Here is a 20,645-nt window from a genome sequence, read left to right on the forward strand (position 1 = left end):
ATGTCTGCTTTTTGGTTTTGGCTCAAAACTCCTATACAGAACAACAGAAAGAGGTTAGAAAAGGAGCTGCTGCCTTTAGGGGGCCTATAGAACTAGAAGCCTTCCTGGATTTTGGAGAGACTGCCTATCTCTGATGATGGGCTTACCAGACACATAATAACTCACACACCCAGTATTTTTCAGACCATGATAACTGTGGGCAGACTGTGCTGTCTGCATGAAGAACAGATGGTTTTCTGTAGTGTGAGATTTTCGGCATGTTGCTGAAGCTGCTTAATGGAACAGTCTGCACTGAAGGAAAGAAGTGAGAAGAGGGCAGTGCTTACTTTCTGGCTGTATAAATAGTTGAACATTTGTACAGCTCAAATTGTTAGTTAATTAAGCTTCTTTTATAACAATAATGTAATTGCCACATGTCTACCTTTGTACTTTTGGTTTGCTTACACAAGAAGCAAATCAGTGCCTTTTCAATCAGGGAGAGACCGATCCTATTCCTTATCTTGATATTGAAATAGAAGTACTTATTCAATTTACTTTAATCACAACCTTTCCATTATAGAATTCAGATTATAGTTAGAGCCCATTTACAAAGATCAAATTACCTGACTACATCTTTAGGCTGCGCTAAGAACTTCCAACTAATAACTGTTATCTACTATTACCAAATAAAGGCTCCAGCAGCAAAGCTGATAGGAACTTAGGGCTGCTCTTGCTGAAATCATACTGGCTGCTATCTCACTGTACCAGGAGATGTAAGCTCCAACTCTGTTAAATATTCTTCTCTGTTAAATATTCTCTTATTGACATCATCTCATTTCAAAAGACATATGGCCAGCACCACTGAGGAATAATCCTCTTGTACTGTCGAAGTCCAATTGCAATTAATATCGTTTGTGTCAAACAACAGTAGATTCCATACATTGTTCAGACTGGGCTTTGTTTGGATCAAACTAATTATTTTTACTGGTTTTGGTGAGTTTTTTTTGTGAAACTTCAATACATTTTGTAATAAATAAAACTTTTTTTTTTTACAATAGCATGTACAAATATTACCAGAAACACTGATTTAATCATTCAGATAAGAACATTCTGTAACTGAGCATTAAGACTCTGCAAGCACTGAGGCACAGAACTGCTGCCACAACCACACTCGTACCTAACCAGACTGAGCTCACCCACTTATTATAATGCTCAAATATTCAAATGCCCAAACATTTAAATGTGAGACATTCAAATAAGTAAAATATCACAATACCCACATAAACTTCCTCATCATGAGACTTTCATGACCCTACCTGCACTTATCATCATCCCAAGACTACCTACATGTTTTGTTATTTAAGGACGCAGTTAAGCAATCTACACTCAGATGTCACCTGACTAAAACAAGAATGTAAAAATACATGTAAAAAGCTTTTTACTTGTTCAGCAACATGTTCTCAAGTGGGCCAACTGCCAGTGTGGAGGACAGCATTTTCATCTTTGACTGAAGCTGTAAAAATAGTGTTACAGGCATCCAAACTGAGAAATGTTAATGTTGCTGCACACTGTCCTACCTTTAACCCACTGCACATCTTTGGGACAACATCAAATCAAAAGTGAGAAAGAACTGGTTTCTGGTTTCAGTCAGGTGGTATTTGAGTGCAGACTGCCTAACACGAAAGCACTGTCCCAAACAGCCTCTGGGACCTCTTCTCAATACGGGGACTGTGGGGCTGATCTCTTTGGTAAGGTTCTTTGAAATCTGCTGATGAGAAATGAAAATATGTAACACAGCTTTTTTTCCATGTTCTTGTCCAATAAGCTCGGAAATATTTTGTGTCAAGACGGAGCAAAACAAGCAGAAGATGGACGTAGGACTGCCTCAGAAATCTCCTGTGCTCACAGAAATCTGAAGAGATTGCAGAGATGTGAGTGAAGTTGCAATGGCTGTAATTTATATCTAAGCCATTTTTTTGCCTGCTAAGTATATGCACTAGGAAAAGTTCAGCCTATTTGTATCTACCAGTGTTAATGTTTTACCCAGATAGGGTGCCTTTAATCACTATTTCTTGCATTAACATACGCATCTAAATTGTGCCACTTATGATAGTAAGAACACATGAGATGTCAGCAGATGTTTCAGATAGCTCTGCTACTTTATATGTGAATTCAAGTCTAACCTTAGCTATCAATAGCCCTAGCCTGATTAATGTTCTTATGTGGCACACATTTACTCTTCTTCCCAATAGTCCAGATTCTGCTGTGGACAGCAATAAAACATAGGAGCTATCTGTGAGAGGGGGAGGTATACATGTATCAACTGCATGGCAAGCTAGGAAGTCGAGCTACTAGCCCTAAGGTAGCAGTACATGCTTCTATAGGGACACTTCTCAGAAGACCTCCAGGAACTTATCCAGACAACAGCTATGCCAAAAGGTAACCTGTAAACACAAATTATGTCCAACTCAGCAGCTCCTGAATGTAGTCCAGCTTATCTGCACTCTGACCCTATCATTCCAGGTATGCATATCTAAATTAATCATTGCACCCTATAAAGATAAGAATTATTTTCTGTTTTTCTTAACCAGATAAGATCACAATTGGCAAGACTCACTGGGAAGTTCACTGTTACCACATGGAAAATTAGACATTAGAACCACAGCAAAAACAAATCCCTTTGATTCAGCAAACAAATCAGGACACCCAGCCCAGAGATCAACAAGGAAGGAGGCCTGATTGTGACCCACCTTCTAAAAGCAGTTGATAAATGGACTCTTCTAAAGCACTCTGTGGATATGGAAGATCTATGTGTCCATAAGTACTCTTCTCCATACCTTTCCAGGCAGTCTGTTCCATACTCATTACTTCCTTCTTGGGTAATAATGAAACAGACCTTTTCAAGAAGCAGTTTGGCACACGGTGGAAGTGCATATGACACACAGTCTAAACTCAAGTTAGTGATACCTGAAAATCATATTTTTTCCTACCTAAATGGCAGGGTAATGTAAAATGGTTTTCCATTTATATGATGTTCACAGAACAGAGATACATTTCTATTTCAGATAAAATCTATACATTACACCCAGTAATATTCAGGAATGTAAAGATGGGATGTCCTGTAGAGAGTAAACTTGCTCCTCCTTCAGGCAAATGAACAATGGCCAAAACGAAGAAGGGTGTGATTTATCCTTTCTTACTGGCAGCTCTTCACTTCCTTAACTCTTCCAATCTAATTCTTTCTGGCCTGTGGGGGAGGATTGTCAGGCTGTCTTGCTGGGCTGCTGTGGTCCTTTGAAGCACAGGATGATGTGAGGCTGCACTGGGGTACAAATCAGGACCACCACAAAGTCAGTGTGGACACCACACCTCTCCTTGTCTGTGCACCAACAGCACAGTGATACTCTGGAGCTCATTTTCCTCAGAAAATCCCAAGGCTCCCTGTAACATTTCTGTGGAACATGAAAGACTTATTCCAGCATATGCAACAGAGCTCATAAACAAAGGAGCTATGTGCAGCTTTATCACAGCTTGGAGTGAGGGTGTGAAAATATTGAGAAAGCTTTGTCATTAATTTCTAGTCGAAGCTTGCAAAACATAACTGTTTTGTAAGCCTTATATTTGCTGGACAGTGTTTTAGTTGGAGCTGCTGGTATGTAATATGTGCTATAAAGGTACACAGCCTTTCAGGTGGACAGCTACAACTGAACAGAGATGAACAAATCTCAGCACAATGGGAAACTTCCACGGGAACTTCTGACATTAAGAAAACTCTTTTTAAAAATGTACTTCTGTTGAAGCAGAATGCAAACAGCGTGTTTCCTATAATATGAAAAAATCCAGGAGCAACGTTTATTTGAAATTAAGTCATTTTTTTAGTTAGGAGTGAAAAAGGCTTTCAGGATTTTTTTTCCTGAGGAACCTATTTCCTAATTTTGATGCTATTAACAGATTTTTTCTTCTTTGTAAAAGCTTTTCTCTTCCTCGTGGTAAGCAAAATAAATGGCCAGACTGATTTAATGACACTAAAATGCATGAAACCAAGACACTGCAAAAGAGAGAAAACTATCTTTCTTCCATTCCCCATCTGCTGCAGGCAGTTGAGGAGTCATTTACTGCTAGTATAGGTTAGGAAAAAAAAATCATCAAGCTGTAGAAATTGCTAACAGTATGTTCACTTGAAGAGCTTGGCTTTATTTGTAGATATTTCCAAGCATTGCTCGTCCTTTCTGAGGCCTGTTTCAAAATCCATCAAAGTCAGAGACAAGATTTCCATTAACTTCAATTACTTTGGAGCAGATCCACAGGGGACAGCCTGTGGCACCTCTGGCATTTGTAGCAGTGTGTTCATGTATTCAAGTTTTCAGCAGAGTCAGAAGTGGATGATGCTACAGAATTAATCCATCACACATGTGAGTCAGTGGCACTTACTGGCAATGCGGTCTGTATCACTGAGTCAGACACATTTAAGGACAGTCTCCTTCTTCATCCTTACATTTCTCACCTATGAGACCAAAACAGAAGGGCTATCTGTCAGCTTCTCCAAAGACAGGCAAGTCAGCATGGCCCAAGGAAAAGCAAGGACTCTAAAAGGGAATGTCATGAAAACGTGCAGTGACATATTTCTCTTCTCTCCCAGGAAAAGGGATGTGTGGACAGTGACTGGGCCAGATACATCAGACAATTGGAGTATGGAGTGGCCATCTCAGAGGTGGGAATCCCAGACTGAATATTCCATTCTCATCTGCCACAACAGCCCTCTTTATCAATCAGAGATTAATGTGGGATCTGGAGCAAGGGTTCCATAGCTGAGACAAATCTCAGTTTTCAATTGCAGTGGGAGAGGGGGCATCTCCCACTAAAGCTCAATGATCATCCTTCCCCTGCATTACATTTTCTTTCCCTTTCCTCTCCTGTTGTCTCATCCATTAAACACTTCCCCGCAAACTTTCTCTTGAAAACCCTGACCACAATCCTGCTTTATCCAGCTGAGAAAGGTGACTGGAGTAAAGGTCGAGAAAGGTCTTCAGGCTAAAGATCATTCTTAAACATTTCTTGGATACAGTGCGCATACATTACTCTGCAAGAAAGCTGTAAGAGATAGAGCTGGACTGGCACACTGCATTGCTTTTAGGGTGACAGTGCAATGCAAATGGTATTTTTGCAATGTGGGAATTCAGAGATCACTGCTTCCTGCACCTCTGTTACAGCTCCTAAGCTCCTAAGTCCAAATATAAGCGTATGTTCTTTCACTGTCAGGCTATCATGGTATAAGCTAATGTTAAGAGCATCAAATTCAGTGAAGCTGATACCAAGGACAGAAGGATCACAGTAGCTACAGATCCTTATTTGTGCTGTGTTTCTGCTAATCCAGTGGCTTTACAAATCCAATGGGTATCTTCTGTAAGGAAGTTCAGAAGCACTGAGGGATTTCAGCTCTTAAGTGTTGCTGAGCTGGCTTCACAAAGTCCATCAGCAGTCGGTGCAGTGTCCACATAAGGCTCCCAACTAGCTTTGGTGATAAAGGCAGTATTTACATTTTTCCAGATCACTATATCAACTTCCAGCTTTCTCTTCCACTTACTAGCAGGTATGAGGTAGCTCTGTATAGTTAAGCAGCTTAGCTTTTAAGGGCTGATGGGAGCATTTCATATGGGTGTGGAACTTTAAACAAACACAACAATTAGCTCTACTTGGAATAGCTGAGATTAACCCTGGTGTATGTAAACAGGTGGGCAGGATGAGTATGATACAATAATTACAGGCATCACGTTAGTCTCCAAAAGAAGTACCTCAAACAATCACACTAAAAGAATAATAATTATTAAAAACAAAGCAATTCAAAACTATTAAATGTATCTAGAGGAACACAGTGTGTTTTCCCATCTAATGACTTCTTGTGTTTCTCATTTTCCTTATTCTTACTGTTGTGTCTCTGTTGTCATTGTAAAGACCTCCGGCTTTAATGCTCATACAATGATATCTTTGATGGATAAGCTTTATCTCACTTTCACATGTGTCCAGTAACAGTATACATCAACTTTATCTTCTCTGCTCAAGAAGAAAGCAATACTATCATATCCTCTCTTCAAACTGACTTTGCATGGAATGACGTTTATACAACAGGCCTCACAATGGCCACTGCAGTGATTTAGTACCAACATTTGGTGTGTGTGTCCACAGACACAATCGCCATTATGTAGGCCATTTGTTCCATGTACTGCTGCAGCTGTTGTTGCAAACAGAATAGAAGAAGGAGGAATACTGATGACGTGACAACTCAAGCTTTTGAAAAAGGCAGCAAAAAGAGCGTTGATGTGATAAGCACAACCGGTGCCACACCGGGCACTAAGCTGAGAATGTGGCTTGGGATCACAGTTCTAATTTCTCTTGCTGTATGTTTGGCAACTGAGGAAGAAATCCCTTGCTCAAAACATCAGCTAGCTTTCAACCACTCATGCTACGAGTTTGTTAGACTGCAACGTACATTCACAAGTGCCCAGAGGTGGTGTGAGAGAGGAGGGGGGCACCTTGTCTTTATTGAAAATGAGGAGACTCAAGAATTCTTGCAGAAACATATTGCTGAGGATCAGGAATGGTGGATAGGACTGATTTCAGACTCCTTGCTGAATGAAACTACTGACGGTAGGTGATTTTAAAATCTTGTCTTCTTTAGAACTATCAGCCTGTGATGCTTACCTACCGTGACAACAAACGCAATCTATCCTACTATAGATGTCTGCTGAAAAGCCACTGTCTTTTGTTGCTGTAACTTTAGATTTGTATTAAGATATTTTAATTGTCTTCTTCACTTCTCAGTTGTATGCTGTCACCATTTGCATTTGATCTTGCTCTTGTAAACACACATTAGATCAGCCTGCTGACCCAGTGAAAAATATGTGCTGGGTTGGTTTTCCAGTGGACGAGCAAGCTAAGCATCATGCTGGGAAATGCTGCAAGATCTGATGCAAGGGAAATGGTGGAATCTTGAGGCTGAGAGTCTGGGTGGAAGCAGCAGTGTCTATTTTAGTGGTTATGTCAGATTTCATGTAAAACTAAATTGAAGATCTCTATGCAGATAAAACTGCCTTTCCTTCAGTAGGAGCGAGGATGCAGATTTGTTCTGCAGACTGACCCTCTAGTTGTTTTCCTGTGGGAAATAAACACTCAGGAAATGTATATTTTGTTGACAGGGTCAATTATTTGGCTGGACACCTCAAATGTAAGCTACAGTAACTGGTACAAGGATCAGCCATCTCCTTTCTCATCTGTGTGTGGATACATCCTGAAGAATGCCAAGTATCAGTGGGGTGTGACTGAAAACTGCAGCCAGGAGTTTGACTTCATTTGTGAGTTTGGTAAGATGGAACCAAGAAGTGAGCTTACTCTATTCACAATTGTGCATAAATTGTCTTGCTTCTTTCAAAGTGGCTGAGCAACAACCTGAAGTTTATTAAAAGTGAGCAAGCAAAAAACCATACAAGCCCAATAGTGCTCTTTTTCCACTTCGTTGGAGATCTGAACTGAAGGAAAGAAGAATCCTAAAATCACCGGGTTTCAGAATGGTTACAAATATGAGCTCACCTACCTATGTGATTGCTCTTAAATTCCTAATCATAAATATGGGCCAAAGCAAGCCCATCCAAATAATTTCCATTCATCACGGAAGCAAAAATACAGCCAGGCTTCCAGTGATACTCGTTCTAGCAGTCTGAAGTAAGCAAATGTGAGAGCAAGTTTTTCTTGTTTCTTCTCAGATCCTTCCATCAGTTGAAGTTCAAGGGCTTCCCTGGGCCAAGGATACAGACAAGAGCCTGTTCTTCCTTGTGCTCAGACTGAAAAAGTACGGTCATCGCATCCCTTAAACTGCTTGGAACAAACAGTCCTGGAAAGGAATGCTGGCAGTATTATCCCATTTGACATATAGATAAGAGGGGAATTCGTGTTTCTTGCATTTTGCACATAAACCAAGTACTTTAAACTGTAACTAGATCTAAGGTCACAAGCACTCTATGGCAAGTCTGGCTGTAGACTCATTAATACAGTCTTCAAATCCAATATACAAGTACAGGTTACCACAAGCCATAGCAGGACTATTGCAATGGTCTGACATAATTAACGAGTCATTCCATAAACAGCAAAATAAATAATGCTTTGTTTCCTGTCTTGATCTTCTGCTCCATATCCCCACCCCATCCTTCTCCCCAGTCCCCCTGCTCACTCCTATATCCCCAGCACTTCCTGTGTCTCCAAATACTTCTCCCTCTATCCCCATGGCTCTGCAGCGGCTTCAAAGCATCAGCTGTACCTGCTGGCCCTCATCATAAATTGGGATATAATTTCTACTCATAATAGAGACACTGATGCAGTTTTTTCTCTTTCATCTAACTATTGGTTTTCGTGAATTTTTAGGGTTTATATCTGTACATCAAATTTAGCTGAAGATGACTAACATTAAAAATGACTGGGGGAGTGGAAATTGGCAGACAGTACAATTCCTTCAGCTGATTTTCCTTGCAAAAACAGATTACAATTATTTTTTTCCATTACAACCACGGTAGACAACTATCTGTTTTTAAGGAAGCTACCATCTGTTACCATAGGATCTGACTTAAAGCCCATTAAATTCAATGAGAGCTTGCATTATTGAGCAACAATGCCCTGCCCTACATCCATCTTTTCATTACCAAGGAAACTGAGAACAGATTGAGGTAATTACAGCCTTGTTTTCAGTATCTACAGCCTATGTCCATTAATGCACATACATGTTTCAATAATAATGTAGACTCCTCTTTTACTAGCTTTGCGTGCAAGGAATTTGAACCACAACCCTAAAGAAACTGGGACTACATTCTATCATTAATTCCTCTGGGTGCTGAATGTTTAGAAGTTTGTGCAACCTCACTGCTTCAGTTTGCCTCTGTAAAATGGGCATAGTGATATTTAAGTCCCTCACACCCAGGTACGGTGAGGCTTGATTCACACCAAGTATGAAATTTCATATGAAATGTGTAGGTAGCTCCTATAGTGGTATCACTATTTGAACTGAATCTCTCTGATTCCTTGTAACTATGCACATTTGATGACCTCAGATATATTTCTAAAAGCATTTAACCAGAGACAGCATTCTGCCTTCATTCTTTGACTCTGTTCTAGAACGATGTGTGCTTCTCAACTTAAGCAGAACTCTTCCTTAGTTCAATTCACTGCTCTTATTATTTCACCCTACCAATTGGTGCTCTGTGAATTAGGAGTCTGTTGTAGTAAAAGTATACATATTGAACCAGCACAAAGGAACACACATCTGGTTCTATGCATTTTCATATGTAGATTTACTAAGACAGCAAATACTATGAGAACTCTCTATGCCAAGTAAAGAACAAATAAATGGAAGAGATAATAGCCTGTATTATAATTTAACAGCAAATTATTTTCCAAGCTTATTTAGAGAGCTCTAATCTGTAAACTGATCATGTTGCTATAACTACAGCCAGGCTTAGATTTAGCTTTAAATAACAGTAGCAACAATTACTGCAGTGTGCAAATACTGGCTCTGTTAATCAAGGTGCTTAAGGGGAATGATCAAACCAGCAATTGGAGGACAATGTCTTTAATCCTGAGACAGCTGAAACAAAAACATTCTTTTGCAACACTCTCATGTAAGAGCTTTTCATCCTCCTCTTCAGGTACTACATACCCTGATTGCTAAAGGATCCCAAGAAATCTGAAGGGTAATTAACTGCCACAGAATAACCCAAGAACGAGGTGTTTGCTTTTAGAAATATGACCTTACTCATTTGAACAGTTCTGCTGAATGGAGTCCATTGAATATCAGAAAGGAATAAAGATGTCTTTGTAACAGAAATGGGATCAGGTCCTGTACTTGATATGCAAACACTTTTCTGATGCAATTACCTGAATATCATGCAAATCACACACTGCCACAAGGCTTTCTGAAGTAAGATGTGATCAGAAACCTGCCAGTACTGCAGGTCAAACAAATGCTATATGTTTTTCACAAATGTGTATTTACTCTTTTCAATGGCAATATTTTCTTTTATTAAATATGTTACCAAATTTTTGTTTAAGGTGGTAAAAAGCATAAATCTGTTCTTTTGGATTTTAAAAATGGAAAAGTGTTTGATGTTTTCTTCTTTTTTCCACTTTCATTATTGCTTGATTTAAGAGGGAGAGAAGGAGAGAAAGAGAAACAAAAGGGGAAAAAAAAGAATACGCAGGAGAACTCCATAAGATTTTGTTTTTGAAATTCAGAAAGTGAAATCAGATTTTTTTTTCCCAATTAGAAAAAGGCCAGAGCATTGCTTGTGATAATTACAATGCCACCGCACAGTGTGGATCAGGAGAAGTTATTCAGATTGGAGAGTCATCCTACGGAAGGAAGACCCCTCACTACTGTGTATTGGAGACTCCTCCCCAGAATGACACAGAGGAAGAATGTAGCTGGATCAGTGTCAGAGAAGAAGTGGCAGGTAGTGTCTTAAGGCATGGAAGTTTGCTGTGGGATTTTGTCTAGAACTCAGGAACAAGATACTAATGCATTTCTACCTTGGTTTCTGTGATTGTCTCTCACCTAAATTATGATGGCTACAGAGAAAAACACTAATCCATATAAACTTCCTTCCAGGACAGTGTCATGGTCTCCAGGCCTGCCAGGTGGCAGCAGATGGCACTTTCTTTGGAGATCCATGTCCAGCTTCTGGCAACTACTTGTCCATTCAGTACCACTGCAAGGAGGGTAAGTGTGAGAGGGCTGTCAGTATCAATACCTGCTCTTCACTAGGCTGTAACACTATGAGTGTAATATTTTTCTCAAAAATCTCTGCGCCATCCTCCAACCTGGAATGTTCTTCCTTGAACACTCAAAATACTGAAGACATAACAATGTAATTTCTCTGTCCTTACTGACAGCTCTAGAGGGTTTTTGATAGGATAAAAAGCCAGGAAATCCATACACATAAAATACACAAATAAAATTGTATTTCAACATGAATATTGACCAACTGATATGGAGAAGAATCAGCTCCTGATCACTCCACTAATGCATTCAAATTGACAGCAGTGTCAACTCTGATTTGAAGAAGGCCAGTTCTCACCAATGCATGAAAATCAACTGACTTAAGCAAGAAATGTAGACAAAATGGCACTGAATTCTGTCGTGTTTTACAGGTCTGCAGCTGATTGTAACAGACACATGTTTTATCTTTGAAAACATCACAATCACTTTGAACTGGCTGCTCTCTCCATACTCTGGCAACCTTTCCTGCATCATTAGCACTGGAGATGGCCACACTGTGGATCCTTACTACCCTCTAACGTAAGATATATCCTTTATACATCATCAGACAAATTCCCTGGATAGAACAGAAAAATTAAGGGCGTTGTTTTAGTGTGAAGAGCCTCATCCACCTCCTGAGTGCAGGAGACATGAGTCAGGTCAGAAATTTGACAGCTGTGACTACTGCTGCCACATAAGGCTGGAGACTTGCCAGGACAGTTTTCCACAAGTGGCCATTCTCTTTCTGTTCTAGACTGCTCAGCAGTGTCACACATAGATATGCATCTCCTGGGGAGTTTGTTGTTTTTGTGGAATGCAGCACCAGCGAGTGGCATGTGACAGCACAGAAGCGGGTGATGGTCCAGGACAAGATGGATGAACTAAGCATTACTGGCTGCTACAGCCACCACGAGTCTGGGAACGGCTCTCACTGCCGAACGCTGTATGGAGAGTTGTTGTGGATTCAAGTTGAACTCAATGGAGGTAAGGGTAATTAGTCTGTGTGGTTTAAATAGCAACCTAGATACTAACCTAACCATGGAATGGAAGTAGGATTTTCATTACAGAAAACACTCTTTTTTTCCCCCTCTAATTGTTGCCTTTCTGCAACTGAATGCTCCAAGCTCTATTGGAGGGATTCTTTCCCAGAGGGATTACACCACTTTGAACATAAACATAAACCTTTTTCCCTCTCCACAAATCCAACAAAGCATGACCTCGACTTTAGTCACATGAATCGACATGGAGCCAGTAGTAATATTTCTGCATTTGAAGTTAGGAATCCACAGAAATGCCTCTCCATCTGAGGGTAAGAGGATTTCACACTAAGCAGGGCATATTTGCTGTTGTATATTTTGTTCTCACGTTGGGCTCCTGGAATTTGCATGTTTAAAAAGTTAAATTCAGTAACATTTGAATTCTCTTGACTGCCTTCATGCTCACAGCAGAAAATGTGACAGACTTCCATAGCAAGCCTAGATGGGCACAAAAACACTTGAAAGTGACTTTATCCAAAATAACTGCATTGCTGCAGTATTGTTATGACTCTAGAAATGCTTACATTTTATATGAAACAGAATGGGATTGCCTATTATGCAAGCTGTGAGAAATTTTGAACTGTCTTTTTACAGGTAGCGGAGTGACCTACATTGTAATAGCAAATAACATGACTCTTATTGAGTCCAGTGCAGAGGAAGGAATTGCCCCTCACAACCTGACACTTGACAGTGCTGCTCAAGAGCTGCTAGGCCCTGGGGTACATCAGCTGGAAATCCGAGTGTCCAGCAACACAACTGCACCAGAGATCTCAGAGAGCATCGCTGTTCACCTAATTGAGCCAGTGTCTGGTCTTCAGGCTGTATTAGCTTCTCACACGCTGCAGCTGGGGGAGAATTTGGAGATAAATGTCTCTGTGTCTCATGGTGCCCCAGCTAAGATGAGGTTTGAAGTGGTTGGATCAAATCAAACTCATGCTCACCAGGAAGACTGCTCTCAAGGGGAACCTCAAACATACATCATTCCCATGCACTCTGAAGGTACAGGATGCTGACTTGTGTGTTTCTAAGATGCTCCTTTTTGTTCATATATATAACTTTCCAAGTTTATACCTCATTTCACACTATTGTGATAGAAATTCTGAGGAGTTCTTAGCACTCCTCAGAAGGAGAGGAGTGCTAAGAAAAAAAAAGGGAGCTCCATCCTCACCTGCACATCAGTCTCCAGCACATAGTTTTTACTGGACTTAGGAATCAGCTTTTTAGCATTTTTTCTTCCCATTATTAAACAATCAAAGCCTTTAAAACATGGGACTAGCAAGATTGTCTTTAAGAGATAATTCACTGGCAGAAGACAAAAAAAAAAATCTCCTTCAATGAATTATTCAAATTCCACGCAAAAGCTGGCACATCAGAAGCCAATTATGATTTTGTTTTATGTTTTAAGATTTTCAACATTAGAAGCTTTCTTGGGCCTCTTTATACCCATTTGAACATCCCATCCCCTCAGGTAGAAAATCTCAAACAAGACAGCTGCTTTCCTAAGTGGAAAACTCATCAACAAACAAACAAAATTAACCAGAGAAAATAATAGAATTTTCTTTATGAGCTTTATATCATAAACGTGATGGTCAGGCCCATTGACATACTAGTTTGGACATTTGTCTTTCCTAGGTACTTTCCTAGTGAAAGTGGTGGCCATGAATGCTTTCTCAAATGTGAGTCTGGATATTGGGTTCATCAATGTGCTGGCAAACAGTTCTCATAAAGAAGGTAATTGCGTTAATCTGACAGTGCTGGTTTTGACCACATGTCTTTTTGCAATCAGAGCACTTCATGGAGTGTTTATGGTTTGCATCTAGTAATTTCTTCCTTTCCAGCAACAATGCTGAAACTTTTGAGGAGGCTTCTTCCTGATGACAGCAAATTCCCAGGCTTTGAAGTGCTCATTAATTAGCACTACTCTCTATGTATTACACATTGCACATTTGCTGTTTGTCCTCAAGTTTAATTAGTGCAGTGCATGTCTTGGGATATACTTAGGAAATATGTGTATCACAGCAAATCACATCAGTTGCTGTCAGTAAACATTTCTAGATGGCAAGTCCTTACATTTACAAAAGCAGAATATACCAGGAATAAAGTGACTTTAGAATTAATCCCATTGAAACCTTTCCAGTACTTTCCCTCATTTCTTCTTTGTACATCAGTTAAATTTCATCACCTCATGTGAATTTCATTTACACCATTATGACTGAAGAATAGCAATGATCTTACTTACAGTATGTGACTATCTAGTTAGAGTTTCACCTACTGAAACTAAATTGCTTATCACAATGACTGTTTTTTGTAACAGATCCTGCAAAGGAAAAAGACACCTCTAAAACAAATACCCAAATGACCAAAGTAAGTATTATTTAAAGATCTTTCTTTAAAATTGAAATGCATTACATAAGAGTTTGGGAATATTTAGCCACATGTCATTCTTCTATGCCATCTGTTGCAATTCCTACAGCAGATACTCACACGCTACGACTGGTTAAGGAAAGAGCATTTAAACCACAGATGCACATAGAGTGATCCGGTGTCTAAATTTTCAGACCTTTTTCATTTATTTACGAAATAATGTATGTGTTTATACATGCCATTGTCCTAGCTGGTATATTTACTTATTTTTTAGGGTCACCAAAGAAAAAACAAAATACATATTAAACCGAGTCGCCATGTGGATCCTTTCACAACTATTACTCTTGGCTGGCCAGATAACAGTGATAATTCCAGTTTTCTCTGGTCCTGTGGTATGTGAATTTCCTGAAGTTTTTCCACCAATTTTTATTTCATGAGTGACAAACTTACTGTCAGGCCAGACCAAGTTGTGATATTCTGACTGATGGCTTAGTTTCTGCCTGGCACTAAAAGTTTGCCATTCACTGTGCATGAAGAATGCCCCTGTACCTTATTCTGGCTTTAACACCCAACTAATCATGTTATATAATGCTGCACGGTATGCAGTTCTGTTTTTTTCCCAAAGATAGATCCAAGGTTTGAATTTGACAAGATCTACCCATCCTAAGCCTTTACTCTCACAGCCAAGAGTTAATTCCAAGGGACTTACAATAGTCAGGTATTTGAAAGGTATATGTCTCAATAGAACAGCAATAGTTGGCAACAAACATGATGCAAAAACATTTATGGCTGAAAACTGGATTTAGAGCACCCGTGTTCTGTCCTCACATTTTTCCTTGATCTCTTATATAGTTACAAATGAATCAGTCTGAACTTTGGTTACCCCCTCTATAAACTGGGTTAAGGAAACCTGTGGTTCTATAAAGCTCTTTGAAACCTGTACCAGGTAAGACCCTTATAAGTGACGTGGGATGTTATAACTGTTCAAGCTATGAAAGAAATGTTCATGCAGGAGCTTGCTGGCCTGAATGGAATGAATGTGTGCAGCACCGGATAATCCTTACCAGCCAACAAGAGGTGCAAATCCCACCTTCCTGCCTTCCTCCTCCGAAGTCAGCAGTGACTGTGAGGGTCACAGTGCGAAGCCACGGGAATGAAGAGAGGCAGGACGAGCAGTGCCTCTATGTGACTGCAAAACAAGATCTACACCTAGAAATCAGGTCTGTTTTCAAACTTGAGCATTCACTACTTAGTGTCACTACACAAACCTAGTGCAGGACCACATGTATCATTATTAATTACAATTATGATAATTTATTGATTATTACAAATTTATTTATTACCATCAAAGGAATTAAAGATAATGGACCTAGCTGCATTTTTCCAGGCTGCATTTCTGCACATAATCCCTTTATAAACTGAATAATATTCTTCCCAAAACCACTTTGGCATTTTAACCTTTTATCAGCTTTGGAGATTTCCATATGCAAACTTAATTGAAATGATGGAAATAAAAGTAAAAAATAGGTCTGAAATTCCTACTGGACACCCAGAGACACAATAATGCTTTAAAAAATCTGGTCCTTGGGAATCTGGGGCCTCACTGAAGATCAATGGCATTTCAATGATTTGTTAACATAATCCTTTCAGGAGGTTAAATAGAGCTAGGATTTACTTGAGAGCTTGAATGAACATAAAGAGTGTGTGGATTCTGCTCTTCAGTCAGTGCTGAAAATAAAAATGAAGGTTTCTAAAACTCTTGCTGCAAAATGAAGTATTTCACTATTTGTGAGTCACTTGTATATTTATCATGGGGATTTTGCAGATGTTCATTAAACAAGGTTAAAACAACTGACATCAAGGACTGCGACTTCTCATCCAGTTACTACCTGTAGCTACTGTCTTACTTCCCTACAGGTGTGAGGCAAACTGCAAGCCAGTAAATGCTAGTGAGGAAGTTGTTTTGAGTGTGTCTGGACAGAAGGACTCCCAGGACATGTACTATAACTGGTACTTAGATAACACGTTCCAAAGCAAGGTGAGAGCAACAGATTTGTCAGAAATACTACCAATAAGCATCTATTGAGAGGAAAAGCCACACAGCCTCGGAGTGGTGCTTTGTCACAGGGGAGCTTTGGAAATAGCAGGGAAGACCAAGGCGTGGTGGTGCCGTGTTTGGGAGCGGTCATAATAGCATCAAATTGCCACCCCACTTCTGCAGCCCAGCTGCAACAGAAATCACAGCAAAGAGCCTCTCCTGTCATGTTTTCTTTTCTGTCTGGCTTTCCAGTCTACACCCCTCCCTCCAGCCTGCAGCCTGACTGGTTTCCGTCAGAACTCTTTGAATTTGCTTCAAAGCAACACATCCACGTTGATAATGAACAGCTCCTTCTTGCAGACGCATGGAGAAGCTTTTCAGATTAAAGTAACAGGTAGGGGCAAGCAGGGTTTGTTAGACTGCTTTGAGATAGTCTCTGCCACCATGACATCATACAGATGTTACATACAGGTAGCCTCGCTGACAAGCAATTCTACAAGTTTAGAGGTATTACTTTACTTATGGGTTCCTTAAAATAATTCAGTTTTTTCTGGGCTGTTACATGGCAGGACAAATTCCGTTCTCTCGCTCCAAGCTGTTAATAATTTTGTTAAGGCTCATCTGAAAATAACATTATGTTGAATACTTGATCAAATAATGGAATTTTAGTTACAATGCAAAAACTACTGTGCTCTTAACAGTTCTTCTCTTCTTATGGCTGATTCAGTAGTGGGATTCCACTTCTGATTAGGCCCACTATTAGGTTTGTGGAGCCTGAACAAACCACATCATTACCATGATAGGTAAGATGTCTGCAGATCAGTGCTGCCGCATCACGATCACTGCTGATGTTGTGCTCCCTCCCCTCCCAGCACTGACTCAGCGTGCTTACGGGGAACAAACCTACCTTGTCAGCACCGTGCCGCCGCCCCAGGTCCCCAGCTGTGCTGTGTCTCCCAAGCAGGGATCTGTGCTCACCACTTTCACAGTCTCCTGCAGCACTCCATGCTCTGTGGATTCGTGCCAATCAAGTCATAGCACACAGCTCAACTACTGCTTCTATCTGAACTCGAGTAAGTCCTGAGGTGAACTGTTTGACTAAGTGCTTCTTCACATTTCTGGCAAGCACTGTTACTGCTGTTAGTAAGAGCAAAGGCACAGCCTGCTTCTGCTCTTTGTCTACGTATAAGCCAGTCAGGTCTGCACAATGCAAACCCACAAAGCCCTGTTCTTAGATAGTAGGAGGTGTCTGTGTGATGTCTGTTAGGTAACAACATCTTTCCTATTTCAGATTCTCTCCTTCACTGTGGCCCAGACCCTGAACTCTTCCCAGTTTATCTCCCACTTGGAGAAGAGGAAAATAATTTCATTTTACACGTGACAATTACTATTAGCAACAGTTTTGGTGATACAGTTCACACCAATGCTTCGGTGAAGGTACACACAAGAAATACTTTATTTCAAGGTGTTCCAAGTTGATGTTAATCTGTGAATCGCTTTTGGAACTTCTTCCCATTTTGTATTTATTATATGTCTGTGACTGTACAATAATCGCCATTTCCCTGTCTAATTGAGGCTATTCTCAGTGGACTCAAAGTAGCTGAGACACTTCCACTGTTCTTTTTCTAGGACAGAGTTTTAAAAGATGGCCTATTTGGACATTGGGTAACAAAAGCTGTATTTAGAGAATCTGGAGTTATTCTCTAGTAGGTCCCAGAAAACTCCTGCTTTTGCCTGCCCAGCAGATTCCTATCAGGCTGGTAGAAGTCTATGCTTTTCCCCATGCTTCACATCTTAAAATGACAGAAATTTGTCATAGATTGAGAACTGGGTGTTTTCCTACATTTGGACATTTCTAAAGATGTCCCATTGTACTTTAGAAAGCAAAAAACATTCTATAGGGTTTTAACAACAGCATGAATCTGTTCCATCTGTGCAAGTCCATGACTTCAGCACTTAGTCAAAGGACCCAAGAAGACAGCAAAGCTGTTTGGAGAATTTAATACAAAATAAAACACACAAAAAAACCCCAGTAACGTAGTTTTCTGTCCAATGCTGACTAGGCTGCCAATGACAGGATTGCAGAAACTGTTCAATGACGACTATAATTGTTAGCGATGTTAAGAGCGTATCTGATTTCCTCATCAGGTTATACAAGCAGATACAATCGATGGGAACCTGACCCTGCAGACCATTGTATCTGAGAAGGCAAACACCATCCTAAAAGATGGGAACAACAGCATGAGTCTTTTCCAGCTGTTTAAGTCAGTGACTTCAGTCCTTAATCATGAAACCCAAGATGAAAACTTTAACATATCTTTACAGACAGACACACGAAAAGAGGTGAGCCAGACACTTGTTTTCTTGCAGTACGGTGCATTATAATGGACTCTTCATATTCTTTGGCAACTCTTAAGTAACAAAAAGCTCATATATCAGCTCCCCAAATCAACGGAGGTTTCAAGTTTCTGGTATCCATCTCAGTGTTTGGCACGGGTTTCGGCTGTTAATCACTACTTGCCCAAGCAAAAAATTTGTTTTATCATCCATCAGTAAAGGAACACATTCACAATTCTTACTGCAATCACTTAAACTAATTTGGAAAAGTCTTTTTAAACTTACAGTTAATTTGATTTTGAAAAAAAATTAATAAATTGCCTTTCCTCTAAAAATTTCCCCTGGAGCTCTAGGCAGCAAGTAATTTTAGTTTATTCCTTTCAGCTACAAGCTTATGTTTCAGATACAAGCTTATATTTGCACTGTGCTTTGCATGCTCAGGTGAAAAGATCTAGATAAATGCAACGTATCCTTCAGTTATGATTTATTATTTGAACATGGCTCTGCTTTCTCAGGAAGTGGAATTTATGTGGTAATTCACATGCATCTGAGAAGTAATTGCTCACTCCTGATCTATGTTAAATGTAAAAATTCTCTGTGTTGGAAGGAAACACAAAACTCATGTGGTTACACAGCTACTAAGGCAAGTGGTACCTTCTCAGCAGACCTAACATCCTTTCACATGATCCTGGAGGAGTGCTATTCTACCACATATTTCACAGCAACCCTGGCTGTCAATATATAGCACTATTTGCACGGTCTTAATTAGCATCTTAATCTTTCACCTAATTACCCCTTTCCATTTCAAGCTCCGAGGGCTAATGCTGGCAACTCTCTCTGCTGTTAACGTAACATCAGTACAAACTGCTCTTAAGATGTCAGAAGTACTGAAAGAAATCACTTACAGGACTGAAGAGCTGTCTGTCTCAGCACAGGTAAGAAGCAATTCGTCCTCTGTCTCCACATACTAGCAGTACAGACTCTTTTGAACCCTTCTAACCTTGGAAGTATGTCAGTGCCTTACAGTTATCTGTTCTTTGCTCATTTCTTTTTATAACTACACCAGCATGTATGTCTTGACCAGCAGGGAATACATTTTACTGTTTTGAGTAAGCAAATCTGGAACCACAAACACTGACTCAGCAGCCACTACAATCCTATGGTTATATCCTATAACTGGCTGGCTATGACTGGCCAGCCAGTTACATTCTCTGATACATCTTTAAGATGGAAACCTTAACTTTCAGTGAGCAGGCAGCATGGCAGGAACATGGCAGCACAAACAGAGGAACCAAGTACAAATGTTAAGATTGGCCTTGCATAAGTGTTCCTTGAGTCTTGAATACAATATGACATTAGCAGATAATGCTATTTGTGTTTAAGGAGTAAAAAGTAAGCACATGGAAGAGCAGAATAAACTGTCACTGTGGAAATTTTACAAATAAACTGGCAATGAGAGTTGTCCTGATTTCTGGTACATTATACAGCTATAGCCAGATAATGGCCTGGGAGCATTTCAGCAGTATGTGTTTAATTTCAGCAGGACAAGAATATAGCTCAGATTCAGCATTCATTGTGCAGGAGGCTGCTATGCATTTGCAGACTGTGGGAATGGACGTGTACGAGCTTGCACTGAATTTGCTTGGCTCTCTCACCCTGGGCTATTATGCTGGCCAGTGCTTTCACAATCACAAAGCAATCATTAGCTTTGCTTGGGCACAAAATAAAAACTGTGAGATTCATTCTCGTTAGGCATTTAGCATAGCACAAGGCCAAAGGTATTACTTGCTGATGATCCAGCAGGCTATATGGGAATTAAGATTGAAATGCACATGCATTTGAGTGTGGTTATCTTTTGGATTCATCACTCTGAAGTGTAACCTGATTTACTACGTTACTGTACATCTGAAATGTATCCTGGCCCAGGGTTTGAATGATAAGCCTCTTTCAAATATTATTCATCTTGTTTTTATGGGGTGAATCTGTGGAAGCAGGCTGCGCTTTTCAGGTCTGTATTACACATTAGTATGTTAACTAGTAGTATACCATGTTTATTAGTGTTTGAAGTGTTAGCCCAGCACAAGTAATTACAGTA

The 20,645-nt window shown here is 40.0% G+C and overlaps 1 protein-coding gene and 1 long non-coding RNA gene across 4 annotated transcripts in view; both read left to right on the forward strand.

The window, feature by feature from the left end:
- The first annotated feature begins 1,656 nt into the window (after positions 1 to 1,656).
- Positions 1,657 to 2,644, forward strand: LOC122170320. The gene is made up of 3 exons (XR_006171730.1): positions 1,657 to 1,727; positions 1,805 to 1,910; positions 2,571 to 2,644. It is a non-coding gene; the product is annotated as an uncharacterized LOC122170320 (long non-coding RNA).
- A 3,682-nt stretch (positions 2,645 to 6,326) lies between these two features.
- PKD1L2 (polycystin 1 like 2) overlaps positions 6,327 to 20,645 on the forward strand; it is a 33,138-nt gene continuing 18,819 nt past the window's right edge. For all 3 annotated transcript variants that reach the window (XM_042837061.1, XM_042837063.1, XM_042837064.1), the window contains exons 1-17: positions 6,327 to 6,624; positions 7,173 to 7,337; positions 10,284 to 10,469; positions 10,625 to 10,735; positions 11,167 to 11,314; positions 11,529 to 11,758; positions 12,406 to 12,810; positions 13,444 to 13,542; positions 14,126 to 14,175; positions 14,450 to 14,567; positions 15,188 to 15,395; positions 16,093 to 16,213; positions 16,466 to 16,607; positions 17,086 to 17,286; positions 17,505 to 17,650; positions 18,362 to 18,556; positions 19,360 to 19,485. In XM_042837061.1, the coding sequence (XP_042692995.1) occupies positions 6,339 to 6,624; positions 7,173 to 7,337; positions 10,284 to 10,469; positions 10,625 to 10,735; positions 11,167 to 11,314; positions 11,529 to 11,758; positions 12,406 to 12,810; positions 13,444 to 13,542; positions 14,126 to 14,175; positions 14,450 to 14,567; positions 15,188 to 15,395; positions 16,093 to 16,213; positions 16,466 to 16,607; positions 17,086 to 17,286; positions 17,505 to 17,650; positions 18,362 to 18,556; positions 19,360 to 19,485 (2,937 nt within the window). In that variant the 5' untranslated portion in view covers positions 6,327 to 6,338. The remainder of the gene's footprint in view (positions 6,625 to 7,172; positions 7,338 to 10,283; positions 10,470 to 10,624; positions 10,736 to 11,166; positions 11,315 to 11,528; positions 11,759 to 12,405; positions 12,811 to 13,443; positions 13,543 to 14,125; positions 14,176 to 14,449; positions 14,568 to 15,187; positions 15,396 to 16,092; positions 16,214 to 16,465; positions 16,608 to 17,085; positions 17,287 to 17,504; positions 17,651 to 18,361; positions 18,557 to 19,359; positions 19,486 to 20,645) is intronic.

Source organism: Centrocercus urophasianus, unplaced genomic scaffold, assembly GCF_019232065.1.
Source record: "Centrocercus urophasianus isolate 14NV4802_14NV808 unplaced genomic scaffold, USGS_Curo_1.0 seq_664, whole genome shotgun sequence".
In the NCBI taxonomy this organism is placed as follows: Eukaryota; Metazoa; Chordata; class Aves; order Galliformes; family Phasianidae; genus Centrocercus; species Centrocercus urophasianus.